The sequence below is a fragment of the Heterodontus francisci genome, chromosome 6 (assembly GCF_036365525.1).
Source record: "Heterodontus francisci isolate sHetFra1 chromosome 6, sHetFra1.hap1, whole genome shotgun sequence".
In the NCBI taxonomy this organism is placed as follows: domain Eukaryota; kingdom Metazoa; phylum Chordata; class Chondrichthyes; order Heterodontiformes; family Heterodontidae; genus Heterodontus; species Heterodontus francisci.
Genome location: NC_090376.1, coordinates 154,179,754 through 154,207,446, shown reverse-complemented (window position 1 = coordinate 154,207,446; position 27,693 = coordinate 154,179,754). Strand labels below are relative to the sequence as shown.

The window sequence follows — 27,693 nt, the reverse complement described above, 5'->3', positions numbered from 1 at the left end:
CAGAGGGAAATGGTGTCTTTGTACACAAATCACAAAGTATGTATAGCAAGCAATTATGAAGGCAAATAGTACATTGGCCTTTATTGCAAGGGGGTTAGAGTATAAGAGTAAGGAAGTCTTGCTGCAATTATACTTGGAGTGCTGTGTACAATTTTGGTTACCTTACCTAAGTAAAGAGATACTTGCCTTAGAGGGATGAAACTGTATGCTGGTGATACCAGTGTTCAGATCCATTTACAATTCCTCAGATAATGAAACAGTCGTTCCTGGATGCAGTAAGATCTGGGCAACAGCTAGGCTTGGGCTGATAGCTGGAAAAGGTTAACTAGATTGATCCCAGGGATGAAGCGGCTGTCCTATGAGGACAAATTGAGTAGAATGGGCCTATATTTTCTGGAGTTTTGAAGAATGATATCATTGCTGTGAGGCTGTTTCCCTTGGTGGAGATATAGAACTAGGAGGTCATAGTCTCAGAATAAAGTGCTGGCCACTTAAGATTGAGTTGATGAGAAATTTCTTCACTCAAAAGGTTGTGAATCTTTGGAATTCTCTACCTTAGAGGGCTGTGGTTCATGAGTATATTCAAGACTGAGATCGTTAGGCTTTTGGGTACTACGGGAATCATGGGGATAGGGCAGGTAAGTGAAGTTGATGTAGAGGTTCAGCCATAGAGTCATAGAGTTATACAGCACAGAAACAGGCCCTTCGGCCCACCGTGCCCGCACTGGCCATCAAGCCTATCTATTCTCATCCCATTTTCCAGCACTTGGCCCGTAGCCTTGTATGCTATGACATTTCAAGTGCTCATCTAAATACTTCTTAAATGTTGTGAGGATTCCTGCCTCTACCACTCCTTCAGGCAGTGTGTTCCAAATTCCAACCACCCTCTGGGTGAATAAATTTTCCCTCAAATCCCCTCTCAACCTCCTGCCCCTTACCTTAAATCTATGACCTCTGGTTATTTACCCCTACGCTAAGGGAAAAAGTTTCTTCCTATCGACCCTATCTATGCCCCTCATAATTTTGTATACCTCAATCATATCTCCCCTCAGCCTTCTCTGCTCTAAGGAAAACAACCCTAGCCTATGCAATCTCTCCACATAGCTGAAATGCTGCAGCCCAGGCAACATCCTGGTGAATCTCCTCTGCACCCTCTCCAGTGCGTGTTCGTGAGTCCGGTGTCAGGCATGTGAACAGCAGTCCCACCCAGCGGAGCTGGTTTTGGGTGATTGGCACCCCAATGCTGGGCAAGTTGGCTTGGGAGAGGACGCTGCTGTTGGACCACCTTTTTTGCCACCAGATTTGGAGGAATTTGTGGAGGCACTTCTTCTCCAGTGCTTTGACGTGCCTGCTGCTGGTTGTTCAAGTCTTGGAAGCGTATAGGAGCGGAGGGATCACTGCTACCCGGTAAACCATGATCTTAGTCTCAGCCTTGAGATCCTGATCCTCAAATACTCTTTTCCTCAGTTGGCCGAAGGCTGAGCTGTCACATTGGAGGCGATGATGAGCCTCCTCATCTATGTTTGCCTTCACCGAGAGGAGGCTCCCAGGATCTCGCCATTGATCTTGACTGACAGGTGCTGGGGCGGGTGTGGAATGTTGTGCTGTGGAAATTGGTTGGAAGAGGACCTTCATTTTCTGAGTGTTTAGTGAAAGACTAATTTTTCCCATATGCTTTGGAGAAGTTGTCAGCAGTGATCTGCAGCTCAGTTTCAGAGTGAGCGCACAGAACATCACAGAATAATAGTGCAGAAGAGGCCCTTCGAGTCTGCACCGATGCATTAAAGACACCTGTCCAGTCTACCTAATCCCATTTGCCAGCACTTGGCCCATAGCCTTGAATGTTATGACGTGCCAAGTGCTCATCCAGGTACTTTTTAAAGGATGTGAGGCAACCCGCCTCTACCGCCCTCCCAGGCAGTGCATTCCAGACCGTCACCATCCTCTGGGTAAAAAGTTCTTCCTCAAATCCCCTTAAACCTCCTGCCCCTCACCTTAAACCTGTGTCCCCTCGTGACTGACCCTTCAACTAAGGGGAACAGCTGCTCCCTATCCACCTTGTCCATGCCCCTCATAATCTTGTACACCTCGATTAGGTCACCCCTCAGTCTTCTCTGCTCCAGCGAAAACAACCCAAGCCTATCCAACCTCTCTTCAGAGCATAAATATTCCATCCCAGGCAACATCCTGGTGAATCGCCTCTGCACCCCCTCCAGTGCAATCACATCCTTCCTCTCATGTGGTGACCAGAATTGCACACAGTACTCCATCTGTGGCCTGACCAAAGTTCTGTACAACTCCTACATGACCTCCCTGCTTTTGTAATCTATGCCTCGATTGATAAAGGCAAGTGTCCCATATGCCTTTTTCACCACCCTATTAACCTGCCCTTCTGACTTCAGAGATCTATGGACAAACACGCCAAGGTCCCTTTGTTCCTTGGAACTTCCCAGTGTCAGGCCATTCATTGAATACTTCCGTGTCACATTACTCCTTCCAAAGTGTATCACCTCACACTTTTTTCAGCGTTAAATTCCATCTGCCACTTTTCTGCCCATTTGACCATCCCGTCTATATCTTCCTGTAACCCACGACACTCAACCTCACTGTTAACCACTCGGCCAATCTTTGTGTCATCCGCGAACTTACTGATCCTACCCCCCACATAGTCATCTATGTCGTTTAGGATGCAAATCATCCAGACCAGGCGACTTATCCACTCTAAGCGTAGCTACCCTTTTCGGTATATCCTGCCTATTAATTTTCACCCCATCCATTACCCCTACCATCTCCACTTCTACAGATATTTTGCCAGCATCCTGTTCCTTTGTAAACACTTTGTAAGTACTTATTAACTATTCTAAGCTTGTCCTGTACATCTAAGCATATATCACCCTCTTTGTCCCTAATAGGCCTCACCCCACCTCTTACTATCTGCTTACTATTTACATGCTGGTCGAAGATTTTTGGGTGCCTTTTTATGTTAACTTCCATCTTTTTTCATCTCTCTTTGCCAAGTCTTAATTTATGCTTCACTTCGCCTCTCCTGAATTATTGTATTTGGCCTGGTTCTCAGTTGTAGAATTCACTCGGCATGCATCATACACCTCTTCTTTTGTTTGTCTCATCATATTCTCTATCCCCTTCATCATCCAAGGAGCCCTGGCTTTGGCTCCCCTGTCTTTCCCTCTTATTTGAATGTACCTATCCTGTACCTAAAACATCCCTTCCTTAATGATCATCCATTGTTCTGTTACAGTCTTTTCTGTCAGTCTTTGATTCGATTTTACCTGGCTAGATCTCCTCTCATCCCATTGAAGTTAGCCCTCTTCCAATTTAGAAGTTCTCCTTTAGATGTTCCCTTCTCTTCTCTATTGCTAATCTAAAACTTATGATGATCACTCTTAGCCAGGTGTTCCCCCAGAGACATTTGGTCCTCTTGGCCCATCTCAGTTCCCAACATCAGATGAAGCAATGCCTCCTTTATGCTTTGACTGAGAACATACTGGTCACAGAAGGTCCCCTGAACACATTTCAGAAATTCCTCCCCCACTTACTCTTTACTCTAACACTATCTCTATCGATAGTGGGTAATTAAAGTCCCCCATCATCACCACTCCATAGTTCTTGCAAGTCTCTGTGATTTCCCTGCAGATTTGCTTCTCTCTCTCTGTCTGTCTCTCTCTCTCCCCCTCTCTCTCACCCCCCCCCCCCCCCCCCCCCCCCCGCCCCTCTCTCTCTCTCTTCGGACACCTATAGAATACTTCCAGTAACATGATCATATTCTTTTTGCTTCTCATTTCTAACCAGATGGCTTTCCCCCTCAAGGACATCCTCTCTTTCCAACACTAGAATGTCTTCCTTAATCAATACTGCCACTCGACCTCTCTTTTTCCCTTTCCTATCTGGTCTGCATGTTTCATTATTGCCACTACATCATATTCCCACATGGCTATTTGTGCTTGTAGCTCACTAACCTTACTCACCACACTTTGTACATTCACATACATGCATTGTAAACTTGCCTTTGTACTCTTTATAGTCCTTCTTAGTCCGCTCCTACCTAATATTTCCTTCTGTACTGCTGTCCAACACTCACTCCTTTTTGCACCTTAATCTTCTTCTACTTCTATATCTGCCAATTTAATTTAAACCCTCCCAAACCACACTAGTGAACATCCCCGTGACGACCTTGGTCCCAGTCCTGTTGAAGTGCAACCCATCCCTTTTCAGTGGGGGCCTCCTGCCCCAGCACTGGTCCCAATACCCCCAGAATTTGAAGCCCTCCATCCTAAACCATGTCTCAAGCTACGCATTGATCATCTGCATCTTCCTATTTCTACTTGAGCTGACACGTGGCACTGGGAATAATTCAGAGATTACTACCTCCGAGGTCCTACTTTATAACTTCCTCCCTAGCTCCTGAAAATCTGACCATAGGACTTCAACACCTGCCCTCCCTATGTCATCAGTACCAACGTGTACTACAACTTCTGTCTCACTCCCTTCACCCTGCACCCTCGCTGTGATGTCCTTTACCCTGGCACCAGGGAGGCAACGCAACATGCAGGAGTCTCGATTACGGTTACAGAAATGCCTTTCTCTCCCCCTAACTGGAATCTGTATAACCTAATAACAAGATGTACTTTGAGCACCAAACCTTGGTTGAAATGCAGTACAGGGCAATATTTATGTCCATGGAAACACTTCAGTTAAATTCGACTTCAATTGCAGTTTTGTAATTCTGTATTTTTTTTTCTTCTTGCTCTGTCATTAATATAGCCTTCAATGTGTTAGCTCTAATACTATAAGGTCAGGGTCGGTTAGCTCAGTTGGTTAGACAGCTAGAGTGTGATACAGAAAGATGCTAACAGCGTGGTTCAATCCCCATACCGGCTGTGGTAGTTCACGGAGGCCTGCCTCCTCACCTTACCCCAAGCTTGAGGAGTGGTGACCCACAAGCTATACATCACCAACAGTCTCTCTCTAATGGGGAGAGATGTCTGTGGTCCTCTGGGACTATGGCTGCAACAATGCTTTCAGGTATTAATGATTTTGCTTTTGGTTATCTTTGCACTCTGTTCCATTTCCCCTAGTACACTCCTCTGCAGCTGTCATGTTTTAAACTGGATACTCAGATAATTCAAGAAAATACATAATCGTTTAATTTCAACTGAGAAGGTGACCTTTTTTAAAATTGCGTAGTTAACATAGCTGTGCAAACTTTGGGCAGGTTGAGAAATTTGTATTGTGCAGGATTGCAATCCTCTGCATTCGTTATTGGAGGCCAAGTTTATCGGATGTCCTGTTAAATATGATAATTTATCTGTTCAATCCTAATTTCTAGGTTTTCTTTCTGTCTGCTGCAGGTATCTTATGTACTTCAGGACTGGTGGTTGTCTTACTGGTAAGAATGGTTCACTTTTGATTTATGGTCTGTTTTGCATTGGAGTCATCCTGAATCAGTAGTCGGAAGATTATTCAAAACTTGTGTCTACCTTGAGCACCTTTTCAAAGTTTGTGAAACCAAGAAATAAATAAGGTGAAAGGTGTACAACACAATGAAAGAAATTAATGTTGTTCCTTTTCCAGAAGTTTATTCACCCTCTGCTGTGTACTTTATCCTGGCTTTATCAACGACTTTCAGCCCAGACTATAAATCATGTTACCTAGCTTTGAATTACAGAATTCCCTCAACACTATCACAGGCATGCTCTCCCGAATCACATCACTACTTTCCCCATGGGCAATCCTTGCCCAGTTGTAACGCACCATTGTTCATGATACTCATTTTGGTCCTTATCAAAGATGTCGAGAACTGACCAGTCCAGACCCACAAATTGTTCCTGTGATGATTTGTGCTGTTCCTCCCACCTTTCCTTATGGGTGGTCAATCACTTCCTCACTCTGCTTAACTCTTCCGCTTCACTTCTGGGGTGACCAGTTTCTGGAATATATTTTCCAGGGATCTATCTTCCCTGCAGTGTACCTGAGCACAGCATTCCTTTGCTTGAAAACCACAATACTTGACAACTTATGCTTCTGAGGATGTCCTACATCATGCATGCTGCACACATTATAAGTCTCGCTCCTGATACCACCTTTTCTGTGCTCCCAGCTACTGTGGTGTTCACAAGTATTCAAGTACTTTTCTTGATTATTTTCCCCAATGTTACATGATGGGCCCTGTTTCTTATTAGCACTGACCTCTCAGTACACACTGTTGTCAGTTCAGTCAGTCAGCCTGTCACAACTAAAGTAGCTTCTGGTTTGCTTAACAACTTACTTTACTATGTTTTTTTGAGTTACAGTCAATGTCGTGCTCTTGGTGCTCCTCACTTTTATGAACTTGACCCAACTTTAGATGCCTCAGGTGAGATTTCTCTTTGTAGAGACTGGGAAGTGTTCAATTTCCAGATACATCAAAGGAGAACTGGTGACAGAGACATGCTGCATTCATTCTCCACCAAACAAAGCTGTCATAGGATGTCCTGGGATTTCTCATCTAATGTAACTGGGCCTGTGCCTGTTTAACTTTCACTTTCCACTTGGGTTACTTGTGATGTGCAGCCAAAGAAACTTGGCAGTGGGGCTAAAGCTTGGATCCTCCCCAGACCAGAGAGTCTTCAGGGCCTCCGGGGCAGCCCAAAGATAGCCGGAGAAAAGGAGGTACTTCAAATTTTTTAAGAATTGCCCTTCCCCTCTCCTGACAATTTTTGAGCTACAAGTCTGTCTGGCTGCTGCTCTGCAGCAACATTCAGAAAAGAAAGACTTGCATTTGTATATAGTCTTAAATAACCACAGGACATTCCAAAGCACTTTTCAGCCAATGAAATACTTTTGAAGTGTGGTCACTGTTGTGATGTAGGAAACACAGCAGCCAATTTACATGCAACAAGGTCCCAGAAACAGCAATATGATACTGACCAGATAATCTGATTTTTGATGTTGGTCGAGGGATCAATATTAGCCAGGACACTGGAGAGATGCCGTACTGCAGATAATGCCATGGAATCTTTTACATCCACCTGAGAGGGCAGATTTAGCCTTTAAGTTCCATTCTAAAATAGTCCATCCTGCACCATTTGTTTGCCAAGGTTGGGAAAATCATGGGTGTCTCTCCCCTAACAGGCGCTTTGGCTAAGCAATGCCTGTCATGGACCTGGAGGAAAATCAGCCTACTCGTGTCTTAACGTTTATTATATGCTTTTAAATATTATTTTAGCAAACAACTACAGTAAATTTTCCACAGGATTTCTCCCAATCACCAACCGTGACTATGGCAGAAGATCAAGGAAACCCTGCAATAACAGTGTAAGCTGTGTTTTACAAAGTTGCTGCAGCGTTTCCCTAATCTTCTGCTGAAGTTACAGCTGGAAATCAGGAAAATGCCATGGAAATTCAATCCCGCTATCTTTAGAATTACGTTGTACGCTCATCTTAAGTTTGTTGCTCCTTTCACAACCAATAGTAGCAATAGAGGGCAATAAAAAGGGACGGCAATAATCATGGATGATTTTAATCTACATATAAACTGGAAAATTCAGATTAGTGATAGTAGCCTGGATGATGAGTTCATAGAATACATTTGAGATAGTTTCTTAGAGAAGCATGTTCTGGAACCGACCAGAAAGCAGGTTATATTATACTTGGTATTGTGTAATGTGACAGGGTTAATTAATGACCTCAGAGTAAAGACACCTCTAGGTAGCAGCCTTCTCCTACCTTGCCTCATTTAGCCCTATCAGTATATTCCTTTCTCCCTCATGCTTAGCTAGCTTCCCCTTAAATGCATCCATGCTATTTCTTATGGTATCAAGTTCCACATTCTTACCACTCTTTGGGTAAAGAACTTTCTCCTGAATTCCCCATTACTTTATTAGCTACTCATATTTATGGCCCCTAGTTTTGGACTTCCCCACAAGTGGAAACATTTTCTCTTCATCTACCCTGTCAAACCCTTTCATTATCTTAAAGACCTTTATCAAGTCACCTCTCAGCCTTCTCCAGGTTTTCTACAGGAAAGAACCCCAGCCTGTTCATCCTTTCCCTATAAGTATGACCTCTCAGTTCTGGTATCATCCTTGTGAATCTTTTTCACCTTTTCCCAATACCTCTATGCCCTTTTTGTAATATGATGACTAGAACTGTGCGCAGTACTCTTAGGTCTGATCTAACCAATGTTCTACACTAGTTTAACATAACTTCTCTGCTTTTCAGTTCTGTCCCTCTGGAAATGAACCTCTTGATTGGCTTAAGAACAGAAAACAGTTAAACTAACCAGTCTGTAATTGCTTGGACTGTCCTTACACATTTCGTGAATAAGCGTGACATATTTGCCATTCTCCAATCCTCTGGCTCCTCCCCCATATCAAGGGAAAATTGGGAGATTTTTGGAAGCCCTTCCATTAAATCCACCCCCACTTCCTTTAGCATCCTGGGATGCAAGCCACCAGGTGACTTATCTACCCTAAACGTAGCCCGCCTTTCCAGTACCTCCTCCCTCTCAATTTTGCCCTATCCATTACCTCTACTCTCTGCTTCTCCTGATATTTTGTCAGATTTCACTAACTTAGTAAACACCGATACAAGGTACTAAGTAAGTATTCTAACCTTGCCCTGTGCCTCTAAACATATATTACCCTCTTTGTCCTTAATTGGCCCCCCTCCACCTCTTACTACCTGCTTACTATTTACATGCCAGTAGAAGATTTTTGGATTCCCTTTTATGTTGACTGCCATTCTATCCTCATATTCTCTCTTTGTCAGTCTTATTTTCGTCTTCACCTCCCCTCTCAACTTGTTGTATTTGTCTTGGTTATCACTTGATGAATTCACTTGACATGCTTCATACACCCTCTTTTTTTGTTTCATCATAATCTCTATTTCCCTTTAAAGCCTGGCTCGGGTATAAAATTAAAACACGACCTGGCTCCGATCCAACAATAGCCAACCCGAGCCCGAGCCCTTTAATTTTTTTTAAATGCCCAACCCGACCCAAACCTGACATGTAGTGAGGCTTTACCGTGATCCAAATGTATGGTTGTCACTCGGACCCTCTGTCTCTCTCTCTGCAGTTCCACATCGATATAATGCTGAAATATTCCAAAGGAATATCGAATGCTTCTAAATGCACATCACAGGACCAAGTTATTACACAAATCTGATCAGGGTAACTTACCTTGAACTCCGGTATGTAAAATCAAAAGCAGCTTCCACAGGAGTTGCATCTTTCACTGTTTCTGAACGTTTCTAAAGCTGTTTCTACTCGAGACCTGGAACCAGTTAGAATATTGTTCTCAGTGTATTTGAGATATCAGTGCGGATGCACCGCCCATTAAATAACCCACATTTCACCCTGAAATCAGCAGAAACTGTGAAATGCCATGGCTTTTGCCACAGTAAGGGAGGACATTACGTGGGAAGCGAAGAAAGGTTTTTTTCTCTCTGAGTAACGGTTCTACCAGATGATGAGGATCTGTGTAAAGAAAGTTTATACCTGAGAGTCTAGCTCAAATACAACTGAATCCTGCTCCCTAAAGGCTGACCCAGGGTTCTAAGTGCTCCTTGGAATGATTTCAATGCCACTTGTATCACTCTACAACTGTTGGTTTGTTGAAATTTTACAACCAGGGTTACATTGATTCAAATCATTATCCATCCCATGAATACAGTTGCTATTTCCTACCTGCAAGCACTTTTACAAAACAAATCGCTCACTTCCTAGAACTGCATCAGTTAAATTGGTCAGAAGAACGTGTGTTTTTTTTCCCCTTGCTTAGGTTACAGATACCATCCCCCACCACTCCCCCGATCCCTCCACCACCATCCTTGTGCCCAAGCACGAAGACTGTATTGATCCTGTAGATAACAGTTTCAGGCCAGTACCTGGGGTCATAGGCGGCCTACCGATTGGAGTTTGCGTGGTGCATCCCTTGGGCTCTTAGTAAAATTTTCAATGCGTTCTTAGAACCCCCCACTCTCTGGTGGTTAATTTTGTCTGTTATCAGGGGTGGCTTGGGAGCACTGATTTCCTCATAGCACTAAAAAGACTCCATTCAAAGTTTTCACACAGTTTAATGGATGATATGGCACTTTTAAAATGTGGCTTCTCATCATGCAGTCTGTGAACTCAAAGCATGTGAGATGCTTTTTTGGTCAGACTTTTACGCCTTGCCTTTAGTGCACTCTAGGTTCGGATTGTGAGCTGACTCCTTACTTACACTGACACATTAAGATCAATGCACGTCTGTAACTGCTTTCCAGTGGCACATCACAATATAACTGCAACCTAACTGCACTGTCGGCACTGTCCCTGTGTTAACTACCAGTGCTCCACCTTGTGTATAACTGTAACATAGCATTGTTAGATTTCTGACAGTGGCTGGCGCTCACTTGTAATATCCCTGCACTATATTAGCCCACGAGCAGCACTGTCCACGTCCAGCCTGACCCGACCCGAGCCCAGATGCTGGACCCGGAAGAGAGACCCAACCCGACCCGACCCCGACACATGTCGTCGGGTCTGTTCGGGTTGGGTAGCCGCGCTTTATTTCCCTTGTCATCCAAGGAGCCCTATTTTTGGTTCCTCTACCTTTCACCTTTGATGAAATGTACCTAGCCTGTACCTGAAGCATTTCTTCCTTTAAATATAGCTCATTGTTCCATTACAGTTTTTCCTGTTAGTCTTTGGTTCCTTTTTACCCTGGCTAGTTACTTTCTTGTCACATTGAAATTTGCCCTTTTTCAATCTAGATATCCTACCTTATATCGTTCCATGCTTTTCTGTGTTACTTGTCTAAAACTTATAGTCTTAAACCTTAATGATACGATGATCACTCTTAACCCAAGTGCCTCCCTAAGGGCACTTGGTCCACTTGACCCACCTCATTTCCCAGCACCAGATCCAACAATGCCTCTTTCCAGTTGGACTGAGAACATGCTGTTCCAGGAAGTTCTCCTGAACACATTTCCGAAATTCCTTTCCCTCTTTTCCCTTTACTCTAACATTATTTCCATTAATATTTGCATAAAGACCCCACTGTATGGTTCTTGCATATCTCTGTGATTTCCCTGCAGATTCTCTCTCTCTTTCTCGCACTCACTGTTTGGAGACCTGTAGAATACCCCTTGTAGCATGATGATACCCCTTTTTGCTTGTTAATTCTAACCAAATGGATTCTGACCTTGCCCCCTCAAGGACATTCCCTCTTTCCAACGCTACAATGTCTTGTTCTGTCTCCCTTTTTATATATAGGAATAACTTTGATTGCCTGTCAATCCTTTGACACTATTTTCTTTTCTGATTTTTTTTTTATATACATGGTGCCTCTGCTACCGTTTCCGTAACTGCTTCTAATATACATGGACGTAATCTATCCAGACGAAGGATTATATCCTGTCTTAAGTTTGATTATTTTATCAATTATCTTCCCACTTTCTATCTTAAGTGTCTTTTGATCACTCCTAATTTAGAAATTTACAAATTCTTGAAAAGACACAGCAACCTGACGTGGGCACATATCACTGTTCCTTCATCGTTGCTGCATCAAAATCCTGGAACTCGCTACGTAACAACACTCTTGGAGTACCTTCACCATACAGACTGCAGCCATTCAAGAAGGCTGCTCATCACCAGCTTCTCAAGGGCAGCTAGGATGATAGTAAATGCTGGCCTTGCTAATGATATCCTAGAATGAATTTTTTTTAAATGATTACAGCATTCCTCAACCATAGTTTGTTGAACTAGGGTTCTTGGAGCATGCATAAGACTGGGGGCTGGATTTTATAAGCTCGCCACGAGCTTCAAAAATGGCGGTCTGCCCATACGGACAGAACGTCACGGAGCCACCGTGATATTCAGCGTGGCAGCTCATTTAAATGGCGGGGCAACCCGCCCCCCCCCCCTCCCCCCCCGATGATGTGGAGGGGGCGGGTGGTCCATCTCCGGCAATGGCGTCATGCACCACTGCACAGGCACTGATGCCATTTTTAAAGGGCTTTGAGCCCGACGTTACAATTTAAATTTTTAAAGAACAGTGATTTGAAATTGATTGGAAAAATTAAATAAATGTTTCTAGCAGCTCTCTCACCTCCCCAATAACTGAATAATTCATTCGTTGCCCTCTCCCCCCTCCCCAAAATACTTACCTTGTGCACCTGACCTTCGTCCCACAACGTTCATAAACTATGCACTTTACCACTTCCCACCATCCTCTAAACCAATCGGAGGAGTTTGACCCCATTCCCGCACAGAGAAACTTACCTGCTCCCCCCTCCCCACCAGTGTTACACCTTGGATCTCCAGACGGAAATCTGAAGGCGCGGGAGTGCCGGCTACCGGCGCCAATGTCGGGAGGGGGACAGACAGCAGGAGCAGGTAGGACATTTATTTATTAATTAACATTTATTTAAATATTTAGAATTGGCTCCTGTCACTGAGCAGTGGGGTGGCTGCCACCAAGGCCTCGCCGCTGTCACCAGCAATATGGAGCTGGGCCTTCCTGACATCGAGGCCTGTGGCGGGCCTCTGCCGGAGTCATCTTCTGGCCCCCTCCTGCTCCACAACCTCCAATGTCGGGGGGGTGGGGGGAAGTGGGGCTGTAAAGTCCAGCCCTGAGTGGAATATGTGCTTCTTGAAATAAATGTGGGATTTCTGTCCTCCTTGTGTTACCTGATTTTCAAAACAAAGTAAGTTTCGGTTTTAAAACATCACCATCCACGAGTTCTTGAACTAAATTTGAACACTTTAAATATAGGTGAATGCAGCAGACGAAAGGACATCAAGTTACGCACTTTTTATGTTCAGATGTTGAACTTAAATGTGCTTCTGCTCTAATAGTGTCCAGATTTTCTTTGTGAAAGAAGGGTCTTAAATATGTTAACACATCTTTGAATCCACTGCAAATAGTATCAGACTGTCAAAGTCATTTGGCAGAATGCCTCATCACCAGAACTTTCAAACAAGCACCAAGACGTAGCTTGGCTGGTGGTGAGAAGAGCCATCCCTGTCAGATCCTTTCTGCACGCCCGGAGTCTCGCCCCCTCCGCACGCTGCCCTCGAGGTGGCTGTGGTGGGGAAGAGACTGTTGCTCACCTCCTTCTGGAATGTGTCTTTGCAAAGCAAGTGTGGAAAGAGATGCAGTGGTTTTTGTTGAGGTTCCCCAGGCAGCTCTGTTAACACAGGAGTCTGTGCTCTACGGGCTGTTCCCAGGGACGCACACCGAGATAAACATCAACTGCTGCTGGAGGACCATCAGTTCGGTGAAAGACGCTTTTTGGTCTGGCCGAAACTTGCTGGTCTTCCAGCGCAAAGCGTTGTCCATGACCAAGTGTTGCAGACTGGCACGTTCCAAGGTCCAGGACTGTGTGCTGAGGGACGCACTAAAGCTTGAGACAGCCGCTGCAAAGGCTCAATGGGGAAAGACCACTGTGTAAAGTCCCCCCACCAAAGTGAACTGAGGGACTGGACCCATGGGAAACCCCTCGGGCTGTATACACCAAATATGGATTTACTGTAAAATGTACATGGCCTGTAAAATGGAATGGAAGGGTTGTGAGGCAACAAACTCCTGTATTGAAGAAAGCTGATTTCCTTTGCACTTTTTGGAATATCAACTTGATGCTGTTTTGAACTGTTTTGTAATGTATTTTTTTTACAGATTTTTATGAATAAAGTATATTTTTAGGGGAAAAAAACAAATAGTAGCCCACCTTTGGGTGCTCTGCAATTATCTGCACCCACGTTTGGACCCCTACAAGTATTAACACATTCTTGGACAGTCCTTACAAATAGGGATAGTTTTCAGTATGGTAATAAATCGAGGGTTCATACTTGACTTATGTCATAAGGCATACATTTTTAAAGGAAAATGTTTTCTCGTACATGCACTTGTGTCAAGAAAAGGTTCTGCTATCACTAGTACTTTGGCTGAAAACTGGAGTGTTGAGGAAGAGAACCTAGCAAAAGCATAGTAAATTCAAACTGGGAGGTGAACACTGTAACTGGCAAATCGACATAAACGTATTTTTATGTCAAGTTTTGCCTCGTTGTTATTCTGTAACATGTTGTGTTGCTGTTATGTTTTGCAGGGCTACAAGTCAGGAGCAGTTGAATATTACTCAAGTAAATGGCCGGAATAACACAATGCAGCAACTGGATATTAACTTTTATTTAGGAACATATGCAGGTATAGAAAAAGCAGTGTGATTTTTTTATATGAAAGCAAAAAACTGCAGATGCTGGAAATCTGAAATAAAAACAGAAAGTGCTGGAAGTACTCAGCAGGTCTGGGACCATCTGAAGAGAGAGAAACAGAGTTAACGTTTCAAGTCTGTGACCTTTCATCAGAACTGGTTCTGATGAATGGTCACAGACCTGTAACATTAACTCTGTTCCTCTCTCCACAGATGCTGCCAGACCTGCTGAGTATTTCCAGCACTTTGTTTTTTTTTAATCAGTAATGTCGTACTATTCCTTCACCGACTTTGCTAGCAGATGGCCTGCTTCCAGGTTCTGTCAATACAACTCTGTGAAGGTGCATAAAGGAAGTCCAGGTTTACTCGCCCTTCAACTATTCTTCCCTCCCTCCCTCAGGGAAGGAGTCTGCTTACATACGTCACAACTATGCCCCACTTATTATTGTGAATTTGCAGGAATGAATGCGCATTTTGTAATATTTAGCAGCAGTAACATCATGTATTGAAAAAAATGTACGTCAAAGAAATGTTCTCAGCAGTGCAGATAAAAAGGGAGGATTTTGATCTATGTAGTTAGTGCTTTACATCTTGTAGGACTTCAAAAATTGCTTCTCAACTATTGAATTACATTTGGAGGGTAGTCAGTGTTGGTTGAAGGAGGAATGTTGGCCAGGGCCCAGAAGAATGCCTTGCTTTTCAAATGGGATCTTTACTTACACCTGAACTATTAGGTTAAATGTATCATAAGAAAGATGGACCTCTGAACAATGCAGCACTCCCTCAATATGGTAATAAAGTGTTAGCCTAAATTATAGGCTCGAGTTCTGCAGTTGGGTTCAAACTTGCAACCTTTTGAATCAGAAAGAAAAATATCTATTTTATGGCTCTTTTTTTCCTTAACTAAATATTGAAATAGTCAAATTGTAGAATTCATGCTGACAATGTAGAATTGTGCTCATGATAAAATTGTTGAATAGCAAATCCTGTAAAGCCCACTGACCTCTGAACCTGAACTCTATCTTTAAGAAGATGAATTTCAAAAAACTACAATGTTGTAATTCACTTTTTTTTAATTAATTCATGGAATATGGGTGACGTTGACAAGGCCAGCATTTATTGCCCATCCCTAATTGCCCTTGAGAAGGTGGTGGTGAACTACCTTCTTGAACAGCTGCAGTCCATGTGGGGTAGGTACACACACAATGCTGTTAGGAAGGGAGTTCCAGAATTTTGACCCAGCGACAGTGAAGGAACGGCGATATAGTTCCAAGTCAGGATGGTGTGTGGCTTGAAGGGGAACTTTGCAGGTGGTGGTGTTCCCATGCAAACTGCTGCCCTTGTCCTTCTAGGTGGTAGAGGTCGCAAGTTTGGAAGGTGCTGCTGAAGGAACCTTGGTGAGTTGCTGCAGTGCATCTTGTCGATGGTACACACTGCTGCCACTGTGCGTCGGTGGTGAAAGGAGTGAATGTTTGTGCATGGGGTGCCAATCAAGCAGGCTGCTTTGTCCTGGATGGTATCGAGCTTCTTGGAGTGTTGTTGGAGCTGCACCCATCCAGGCAAGTGGAGAGTATTCCATCACACTCCTGACTTGTGCCTTGTAGATGGTGGACAGGCTTTGGGGAGTCAGGAGATGAGTTACTCGCCTCAGGATTCCTAGCCTCTGACCTGCTCTTGTAGCCACGGCATTTGTATGGCTACACCAGTTAGGTTTCTGGTCAATGACAACCCCATTCAGGCCAAATTGCTGCAATGCCGTCATGTTAAATTATTAATTTTAGAATCAGTTGATGAGCTGACCAAGTTTTATTTTTCCTCCAGGTTTAACAATAGCTGTGATGGTTTTTGGAATTACCAGAAGTTTGATCATTTTCAACATATTGGTTAATGCATCACAGGAGTTGCATAACAGAATGTTTACATCCATTATAAGAGCTCCTGTTTTATTCTTTGATAGAAATCCTATAGGTAAGTGTGGAATTCTAGATAATTTTATTTTGGAATGAGAGAAAATATTGATTAAGTTGAATAGTAAATGAATAGTAATTCACATCATAGTTGAATAGTATTTCTCGTTCAGCTATTTTAATGCAGCCATGATTCAAAATTAAGGGTTTATACTTGTAGTTATGCACAGCTACCACTAAGGGACAGTGTTCTCTAAATGGCAGTTGAGAAACTAAGTCTTGTGAAATACAAATGGAATTGTTGGAAAGACTTAGCAGGTCTAGCAGCATTCGTGGAGAGAGAAATAGCGTTAACATTTCAGGTTGATGGCCCTTCATCAGAACTACTCTTGTGTTAGGTTTTGTGCATGCAGGTTCTTATATAAATGAACTAAGGTTGTATTCCTTGGAATTTAGAAGTTTAAGGGGTGATTTGATCAAAGTTTTCCAGATATTAAGGGGAAAGGATAGAGAAACTATTTCAATAAAAGCAAAATACTGCAAATACTGGAAATCTTAAAAAAAAACCAGAAATGCTATAAATACTCAGCAGGTCTGGCAGCATCTGTGGAGCGAGAAGCAGAGTTAACATTTCAGGTCAGTGACCCTTCATCAGAAACTATTTCCATTGTTTGGGGTGTCTCGGACTAGGGGGTAATAGTCTAAAAATTAGAGCCAGACCTTTCAGGAGTGAAATTAGGAAACAATTCCACAGACAAAGGATGGTAGAAGTTTGGAATTCTGTTCTGCAAACAGCAACTAATGCTAGGCCTAGTGCTATTTAAAAATAAGATTGTTAGATTTTTGTTAGCCAAAGGTATGAAAGGATATGGGACAAAGGCAAGCATGTGGAGTTAGATCGCAGATCAACATGGTCTGATTGTAGGCTGAACAGGCTCAAGGGGCTGAAGAGTCTGCTGCTGTTCAATGTTCCCTCTAACTTCTGTTCGCTCTGCATGGCTTGCTTGTTGAACTTTGCAGTCCCTTTAAGATTGATGTGCAGCTGCGCATGCATGCATCTTAAAGGAAGTGATGCTTGTGTGCAACCTGTTTATTCCCTGCATGACACGCAGCCATGCTCCTGTGTGGGTTAGAGAGAACATTGCTCCTGTTCCTATATTCTTATACATTGAATCATACAGTATTTATGGAACAGAAGGAGGCCTTTCGGCACATCAAGTCCATGTCAGCTGTCTGTAGAGCAATCCGGTCAGTCCCACTTCCCTGCTCTATCCCCGTAGCCCTGCAAGTTTCTTTACCTCAAGTGCCTATCCAATTTCCTTTTGAAATCATTCATCATCTCCATTTCCACCACGCTTGTAGGTGGCGAATTCCAGGTTATTACAACTCGCCGCTTAAAAAAGTAATCTTCACATTCCCCCTTGCATCTCTTGCCCAAAACTTTAAATTTGTGTCCACTAGTCCTTGTATGATCAGCTAATGGGAACAATTTTTCTTTGTCACCCTCTCTAAACCTGTCATAATCCTGTACACCTCTATCAAATCTCCGCTCAATCTCCTTTGCTCCAAGGAGAACAGCCCCAATTCTCCAACCTAACCTTGTAGCCAAGTTGATCCTCCGATTCCATGAGCCTCAATTTTGTTAACCGGCCTTTTATGTCATACATTGTCAACTGCTTTCTTAAAATCCATACGGCAATATCCATTGCATTTCCTTCCTCAACTTTCTCTGTTACTTCATTAAAAAAATCAGTTAGCATGATCCTTACCCTAACGTTTCTAAAACCTTACCCACTGATGTTAAACTGACCGGCTTGTTACTAGGAATGTCCTTACACCCTTTCTTTCACATATTGCCATTCATTTGAATTACTTGAGCATTATCCTAAGACGAGATGACCTGGTCTGTGACAACTCTCAATAACTAGTGTGTTTAAAAGAAAAACTGATAGTGAAGGTGCCCCTTTGAGGAAAATTATTTAAATTGATGGGAAAATGTTCCTCACAGAAAGAGGGAAACAAAAGCTTGAGTAGTTACTTTCCTAAACTCTTGAGTTAGTGGTCTTTGAAATATTCATCTCCGTAGATGTGCTTTGACATAGGGGTACACTCTTGCCAGTGCATCTAGAAATTACCTACACTGAATCTTATGTGCTGCACCAGAACTGTAAAACTGCATTCATGTGGAGTGAAACTTAGTCATTTTGGTTTTTAAAATGTAATCGCCTTTGAAATATATCAAAAAAAGTAAATCAAAGTAGAAACCAAAAGTAAACACAGCTCCAATTATTTAAATGGGATTGACTCATTCATTTTGAACATAAATCTAACATTTCCTTGATGTTGTTAGCTCTGGCTATAAGCACATGATTTATTGTAATCAAGATAAAATGCAGAAATGGTTTTAAAGGGAGATGTATAATATTCAAGTATTAGTAACTGTAACTATTGTTTTTTTGTGCCATATATTCGTGAAATAGCCTTTAGTGCTCCAAAAAGATTTTTGAAGATTTTCTTTTAGATTTGGAAACTTATAGTTAAGAGCTTTTGTTTCTCACACCAGAAAGTGAACATCAACACAAGCTCGAGGAACAGCACCTCATTTTCCAATTAGGCTCTCTACATCCTTCTGGACTGAAACTTGAATTCAATAATTTCAAACCATAAGCCCCATTATTTATTTTTTTGTTTTTATTTTGTTTTTTATATATATTTTTAAATGTTATTTATTTATTATTTTTTAACCATGTGCTAGTCTTCAACTTATTTTTCATGTTTTTGCTTTCGTACAGACCTGCTCATTATATTGCCATTAGCACTCTGTCTGGACTCATGCTTTGTCTTTTGCTTCAACTATTGAGCACTCCATTTGCATTCTGTTCCTTGACATTGGTCATTTAACCTTTCACCCCTCCATCCAATCACAGCCCTTCCTTCTTGTTCTCCCCCTTCCTCCCTCTCAGTTGCTCAAAGACTGTTACATTTCTAACTTTTGCCAATTTTGATGAAGGGTCGCAACTCTGAAACATTGACTCTGTTTCTCTCTCCACAGATGCTGCCAGACCCGTTGAGTATTTCCGACACTTTCTACTCTCAATCCAGATGGTAGCTCAGTTGAATTAGCTAAAATTCAATTACAGATGAAGCAGCTTGAACTGGGAAGGGGAAGGGAAAAGGAAGAAAAAGCATTTCAAAAGGAAAGAGAATTAGAAAACTTGTACTACAATTACAAAGGGAGCAAGCAGAGTGGCAGAAAAGAGAAAGAGAAGGAATGGAACTCGAATTTAAAAAGTTGGAACTAAGACAAAGGGGTGGCCTTGACTCCAGTGAAAATTCTGGTGAGGCAAGAACTGACCACAGCCCAGGACCCAGTGGAGAGCTGTTTAAATTTGCATTAGCCCTCCCGAAGTTTGAGGAAAGGGACATAGAGGCATTTTTGAATTTCTTTTGAAAAGATAGCTGGACAGATGAAGTGGCCGAAGGATAGCTGGACACTGCTTATGCAAAGCAGGTTGATGGGCAGAGCTCATGAAGTTTATGCTATGCTTTCTGAAGAGGCTTCGGCAGATTATGAGTTGGTCCCTGAAGCGTTCAGGCAGAAATTTCAGAACCTCCAGAGACAGCTTGGGCAGGCTTATATAAAATTTGAGAGGGTAGAGCAAATTAATTTTGATCATTGTATGCAGACACTAAAGGTAGAGGCCACATTTGAGAACATTAGGCAAATAATTCTTCTGGAAGAATTTAAAAATTCGCTGCCTCCGTTAGTAAGATCCCATGTAGAGAACCAGAAGCTTTCAACAGCCAGATAGGCAGTTGAGATCGCTGATGATTACAAATATGTTTACAAGCCGAAACACTTTGTCCATCACCCCTACAAACCCGAAAACATTAGAAGCTGGGAGGGTGAAAGGAAGGCAAGTAGCCGGGGACAAGAAGGGACAGCTGGGAACGCCCCGGGATATCCTCGTCAGACCAGCAAGGAAAATGCTGAGGGTGGTAGTGAGGTCCAAAAGCCTGAGTGTTACCATTGCCACAAGGTTCGTGCAGAATGCTGAAAGTTGTGGGGTAAACCCATGGGACTTATTGGGGTAGACAAGGCCAATGCAGAGAAAGGGGCTGTGACTGCAGCTGTAAGACCAAGTACAAAAACTGCTGTGAGTGCAGGGGATGTGAATAAGATACTTGAGAGTTGTAGAGAATTCTTTTCATAAGGAAAAGTAACTCCTTATCCCTCAAGTGAGGCAAATAAACTTATAGTTATACTTAGGAATACAGGAGCCATCCAAACACTTTTTCTGGGGAACAGCATAACTTTTCCACCAGAGAGTCCAAGGTTTTAGTGAATGGTATCGGTGGGGAGTATTATTTCTATTCATTAATGGGATGTGGGCATCGTTGGCTAGGGCAGCATTTATTGCCCATCCCTAATTGCCCTTGAGAAGGCACTGGTGAGCCTCCTTCTTGAACCGCTGGAACCCATGTGGGGTAGGTACACTGACAGTGCTGTTAGGAAAGGAGTTCCAGCATTTTGACCCATACCTTATATCAGGTGCACCTGGTGCATGACCTAATGTCTCAAATGGTAACTGCAGTAGTTGTTCATAGTTTGCCTGTAAACGGAGTTAACCTACTCCTGGGAAATGATTTGGCTGAAGCGAGGGTAGTAACTTCTCCAGTAGTCATGGAAAACAAAGTGAAGTCAAAGAGACAGAACAGTTGCAGGAAAAGGTTCCAGGAATTTTTTCTTTGTGTGTAGTGACCTGAGCAATGGCTAAACAAGTTCCATTGTCGGAGGTCAAATTGGCACCACAGATAGCCGAATATCTGAAACTTCCTTTGGGGATTTGGGTAATCCAAAGGAAATGTTCAATAAGTTTTCTCTGATCAAGGCTGGACAAGCCAATCCAGAATTAAGTAAAGTGGCACAATCGGTTCAAACAGAAGCTGAGGCAAAGGGAGTTTCAGAAGACTACTATATTAAAAATGGGATCTTGATGAGGAAGGGGAGATCTCCTCACATACCTGCAGACAAAAAATGGATGGTTGTTCACCAGATAGTGGTACCACCCAAGTATCGCTGGAAAAAATTAAGGATAACTCATGAAATTCCTGTAGGGGCAGGCGGTGGCGGAGTGGTATTGTCACTGGACTAGTAACCCAGAGACCTGTGGTATATCCCTGGGGACATAGGTTCGAATCCCACCAGGGCAGAAGGTAGAATTTGAATTCATTTAATAAAAAAAAATCTGGAATTAAAAGCTAGTTTAATGATGGCCATGAAACCATTGGCGATTGTCACAAAAACCCATCTGGTTCACTAACGTCCTTTAGAGAAGGAAATCTGCTGTCCTTACCCAGTCTGGCTTACATGTGACTCCAGACCAACAGTAATGTGGTTGACTCTTAAAAATGCCCTCTGAAATGGCCTAGCAAGCCACTCAGTCTGACCGCTAAAAAGTCAATAAGGAATGAAACCGGACGGACTAGCCAGCATCGACCTAGGCACCGGAAACAACAATGCAAACCCTGCCCTGTCGACACTGCAAAATCCTCCTTGCTAACATCTGGGGGCTTGTGCCAAGTTGGGAGAGTGTCCCACAAACTGGTCAAGCAACAGCCTGACGTAGTCATACTCACCGAATCATACCTTACAGACAATGTCCCAGACATGACCATCACTATCCCTGCGTACGTCCTGTCCCATCGGCAGGATAGACCCAGCAGAGGTGGCGGCACAGTGGTATACTGGAGGGAGTTGCCCTGGGAGTCCTCAACATTGATTCCGGACCCCATGAAGTCTCATGGCATCAGGCCAAACATGGGCAAGGAAACCTGATTACCACTTACCGCCCTCCCCCCACCTCAGTTGAACAGCACTTGGAGGAAGCACTGACAATGGCAAGGCACAGAATGTACTCTGGGTGGGGGACTTCAATATCCATCACTCAAAGTGGCTCAGTAGCACCATTATTGGCCGAGTCCTAAAGGATATAGCTGCCAGACTGGGTCTGCAGCAGGTGGTGAGGGAACCAATAAGAGGGAAAAATATACTTGACCTCATCCTCACCAAACTGTCTGCCGAAGATGCATCTGTCCATGACAGTATTGGTAGGAGTGACCACCGCACAGTCCTTGTGGAGACAAAGTCCCATCTTCACTTTGAGGATATCCTCCATCGTGTTGTGTGGCACTACCACCATGCTAAATGGGATAGATTTCAAACAGATCTAGCAATGCAAAACTGGACATCCATGAGGCGCTGTGGACCATCAGCAGCAGCAGAATTGTACTCAACCATAATCTGTATCCTCGTGGCCCGGCATATTCCCCACTCTACCATTACCATCAAGCCGGGTGAATCAACGCTGGTTCAACGAAGAGTGCAGGAGGGCATGCCAGGTGCAGCACCAGGCATACCTCAAAATGAGGTGTCAACCAGGTGAAGCTACAACCCAGGAATACTTGCATGCCAAACAGCATAAGCAGCATGCAATAGAACTAAGCGATCCCACAATCAACAGATCAGATCTAAGCTCTGCAGTCCTGCCACATCCAGTCGGTGGTGGACAATTAAACAACTAACAGGAGGAGGGGGCTCCACAAATATCCCCATCCTCAATGATGAGGGGACCTGTCACATCAGTGCAAAAGATCAGGCTGAAGCATTTGCAAGAATCTTCAGCCAGAAGTGCCGAGTTGATGATCCATCTCGGCCTCCTCCTGAGGTCCCCAGCATCACAGATGCCAGACTCCAGCCAATTCGATTCAGTCCATGTGATATCAAGAAACGGCTGAAGGCACTGTATACTGCAAAGGCTACGGGCCCTGACAAGATTCCAGCAATAGTACTGAAGACCTGTGCTCCAGAACTTGCTGCTCCCCTAGCCAAGCGGTTCCAGTACAGCTACAACACTGGCATCTACCCGGCAATGTGGAAAATTGCCCAGGTATGTCCTGTACACAAAAAGCAGGACAAATCCAACTTGGCCAATTGCCACCCCATCAGTATAATCTCGGTCATCAGCAAAGTGATGGAAGGTATCATTGACAGTGCTATCAAGCAGCACTTGCTTAGCAATAACCTGCTCAGTGACGCCCAGTTTGGGTTCCGACAAGGCCACTCAACTCCTGACCTCATTACAGCCTTGGTTCATACATGGACAAAAGAGCTGAACAAGAGGTGAGGTGAGGGTGACTGCCCTTGAGGACAAGTCATTAAATATATCCAAGAAGGAGATAGATTATCTTTAATAGCTGGATCGTTAGATTACAGGACGATATAGATGGGCTGGTATAATGGGCGGAGCAGTGGCAAATGGAATTTAATCCTGAGAAGGGTGAGGTGATGCATTTTGGGAGGACTAACAAGGCAAGGGAATATACAATGGATGGTAGGACCCGAGGAAGTACAGTGTGTCAGAGGGACTTTGGTGTACTTGTCCATAGATCACTGAAGGCAGCAGCACAGGTAGATAAGGTGGTTAGGAAGGCATATGGGATACCTGCCTTTATTAGCCGAGCGATAGAATATAAGAGGAGGGAAGTTATGATGGAGCTGTATAAAATGCTAGTTAGGCCACAGCTGGAGTACTGTGTACAGTTCTGGGCACCACACTATAGGAAGGATGTGATTGCACTGGAGAGGGTGCAGAGGAGATTCACCAGGATGTTGCCTGGGCTGGAGCATTTCAGCTATGAAGAGAGACTGAAAAGGCTAGGGTTGTTTTCCTTAGAACAGAGAAGGATGAGGGGGGACCTGATTGAGATGTACATAATTATGAGGGGCATTGATAGATTAGCGGAGGGGTCAATAACCAGGGGCAGGAGGTTTAGAGGGAACTTGAGGAAACATTTTTTCACCCGGAGGGTGGTTGGAATCTGGAATACACTGCCTGAAGTGGTGGTAGAAGCAGGAACCCTCATAACATTTAAGAAGTATTTAGATGAGCAGTTGAAACGCCATAGCATACAAGGCCAAGTGCTGCAAAATGGGACTAGAATAGTTAGGTGCTTGCTGGCCGGCACAGACATGACGGGCCGAAGGGCCTGTTTCTGTGCTGTATGACTCTATGAGATGTATTTCTTAATGCCAAAGGGATATGGGAGAAAGCAGGAACAGGATACTGAATTAGACGATCAGCCATGATCTTTTTTGAATGGTGGAGCAGGCCCGAAGGGCCAAATGGCCACCTCCTGCTCCTATTTTCTATGTTTTGACATCAAGGCAGCATTTGACTGAGGATGGCATCAAGGACCCCTCGCAAAACTAAAGTCAATGGGAATCGGGGGAAAACTCTCTGCTGGTTAGAGTCGTACCTAGTGCAAGGGAAGATGATTGTGGTTGTTGTACGTCAATTATCTCAGCTCCAGGACATCACTGCTGGAGTTCCTCAGGGTAGTGTCCTAGGCCAAACCACCTTCAGCTGCTTCATCAATGACCTTCCTTCAATCATAAGGTTAGAAGTGGGGATGTTTGCTGATGATTGCACAATGTTCAGCAGCATTCGCAACTCCTCAGATACTGAAGCAGTCCGTGTAGAAATGCAGCAAGACCAGGACTATATCCAGGCTTGGGCTGGTAAGTGGCAAGTAACAGTCGCGCCACACATGTGCCAGGCAATGACCATCTCCAACAAGAGAGAATTTCACCATCCCCACTTGACATTCAACGGCATTACGATCGCTGAATCCCCCACTATCAACATCCTAGGGGCTATCATTGACTAGGAACTGAACTGGAGTAGCCATATAAATACTGTGGCTACAAGAGCAGATCAGAGGGATCCTGTGGTGACTAACTCACCTCCTGACTCCCCAAAGCCTGTCCACCATCTACAAGGCACAAGTCAGGAGTGTGATGGAATACTCTCCACTTGCCTGGATGGGTGCAGCTCCAAAAACACTCAAGAAGCTCGACACCATTCAGGACAAAGCAGCCAGCTTGATTGGCACCCCATCTACAAACATTCACTCCCTCCACCACCGACACACAGTGGCAGCAGTGTGTACAAGATGCAACGCACCAAGCTACTCAGGCAGCACCTTCCAAACCCGCGTCCTCTACCAGCTAAAAGGCCATGGGCAGCAGATGCATGGGAACACCACCACCTGCAAGTTGCCGTCCAAGTCACACACCATCCTGACTTGGAACTATATCGCCGTTCCTTCACTGTCACTGGGTCAAAATCCTGGAACTCCCTTCCTTATAGCACTGTGGTTGTACCAACTCTACATGGACTGCAGCAGTTCAAGAATGCAGCTCACCACCACCTTCTCATGGGCAATTAGGGATGGGCAATAGATGCTGGCCTGGCCAGCAATACCCACATCCCATGAAACAAATTAATAAAAAAATAGCGGGACAGGTGGGGATTCGGAAGACCCAATCACATATTGGTCAACATTTTTACTGCCAGGTCTTTCCAAGGATGTGGTGGAGTTTTATAAAACATGCCTTATGTGCCAGATTGTGGGAAAACCGTAACCTGCCATAAAACCGGCGCCTCTAATTCCCATACATGTTTTTGGCAAACCATTTTTTCGGGTGTTGGTAGACTGTGTAGGATCTTTACCGAAAACAAAAGCGGGTCATCAATATATACTCACAATCATGGCTATGGCTACTTGGTTCCCAGAGGCCATTCCCTTGAGAGCAATTTCTGCTAAGGTAGTGGTAGAGAAGTTAAAATCTAGTTCTTCACTAGATATGGATTGTTGATTGAAATTCAGTCAGATCAAGGTTCCAATTATATGTCTAAAATTTTTCAGGAAGCTATGGGTAATTTGGGTATAACACAGTCAAAGTCTTCAGCATATCACCTACAGACACAAGGGGCTTTAGAACCATCAGACCCTCAAATCGATGATCAGGGGAGACTGTCAGGAATATCCCCATGATTAGGATAAAGAGCTAGAATTATTTTGTTTTCCACCAGGGATTCACCTAATGAGTCTACCTGTTTTAGTCCTTTTGAATTAGTTATTGGACATGTGATAAGAGGTCCTCTAAAACTAATCAAGGAAAGTTTTTTGGAACAGAGGGACAAATCTTCTGTATTAGATTAAGTATCCATGTTCCGGGAGCAGCTCATGAGATCCTGCAAAGTGGCTCAGGAACACCTGAAAGCTTCCTAAACAACCATGAAGATATGGGCAGACAAGCATGTCAAGACCCGAACATTTCAGCCAGGGGATGAGATGTTAGCCTTTACAGGGTCAACCGCTGAAAGGACGGTTCAGTGATCCATATAAAGTGGTCAAAAAATTGGTGAAGTGAATTATTTGATTGACACCCCAAATTGCCAGGAAAAGAATCGGCTGTGTCATATCAATATGTTGAAACAATATCATCGCCGAGAGGAGGATAAGCAACCACAGGTATGTCAGGTAGTAAGTACAGTGAAGGGTAAATGGGATTGTGAGGATGAGGCAGAAGGAAACCTAGACAATACTCAAATTGAATCTCCTACAATCCGGTTAGCTAATACTGAATTGCTATGCAGATTAGACAATATGCTTTTATATTTAGTTGCAGAATAATGAGAAGACCTAACAAGGCTACTCACAGCATTTATAGGGATAAACCAGGATGTACAACCTTAGACATATGTGATGTGTATGTAGGAGAATCCTCTCGTATAAAACAGCATCCTTATCATTTAAGTCCAGAGAAACAGGCACAGGTGAAAGCAGAAATCCAATACATGTTGGAAAACCACTTAATTGAACCCAGTCAAAGCAGATGTAGTTCCTCAGTCATTTTAGAGCCTGATGGTTCAATTAGATTCTGCATAGACCACAGAAAGGTTAATGTACTAACAAAGGCAGACTCCTACTCAGTTCCTCACTTGGAAGATTGTATTGAACCATTCAGCAGGGTTTTGGTAGACTGTGTAGGACCCTTGCCAAAAACAAAAGCAGGACATCAATACATACTTATTATCATGGATATGGCTACTCAATTTCCAGAGGCCATCCCTTTGAGGACAATTACTGCTAAAATAGTAGTAGAAAAGTTAACCCAATTCTTTACGAGATATGGGTTACCACTTGAAGTTCAATTGGATCAAGGTTCTAATTTCATGTCTAAGATATTTCAAGAAGTCATGGGCAACTTGGGGATTAGACAGTTGAAATCGTCAGTATATCACCCACAGTCACAGGGAGCTTTGGAGCGATTTCATCAAACTCTCAAAACAATACTTTGAACACACTGTCAAGAATATCACATGACTGGGATAAAGGACTAGACTTACTTGTATTTGCCACCAGAAACTCACCGAATGGGACTACAGGCTTCAGTCCTTTCGAATTGGTTTATGGGCATGAAGTAAGAGGTCCTCTAAAACTCATGAAAGACAGATTCTTGGAACAAAAGAATAAATCTTTGCTACTGGACTGTGTATCTGTGTTCTGGAAAATGTTCGCAAAAGCTTGCGGTGCGGCTTAGGACCTTAAAGCATCCCAGCCAGTGTGAAAAATGGGCAGACAAGAATGCAAAAGCATTCATTGATTTTCAACCAGTATTGGTGTTGTTACCATTACAGGGATAACCATTAAAAGCACAATTCAGTGGCCCATTTAGAGT

General features: G+C 43.5%; 1 protein-coding gene across 5 annotated transcripts in view; it reads left to right on the top strand.

The window, feature by feature from the left end:
- The window catches only part of abcc4 (ATP binding cassette subfamily C member 4 (PEL blood group)), a 566,891-nt gene that overhangs the window by 291,599 nt on the left and 247,599 nt on the right, over window positions 1-27,693 (top strand). For all 5 annotated transcript variants that reach the window (XM_068034379.1, XM_068034378.1, XM_068034377.1 and 2 more), the window contains exons 17-19: window positions 5,370-5,407; window positions 14,092-14,189; window positions 16,018-16,164. In XM_068034379.1, coding sequence (XP_067890480.1) covers window positions 5,370-5,407; window positions 14,092-14,189; window positions 16,018-16,164 — 283 coding nt within the window. The remainder of the gene's footprint in view (window positions 1-5,369; window positions 5,408-14,091; window positions 14,190-16,017; window positions 16,165-27,693) is intronic.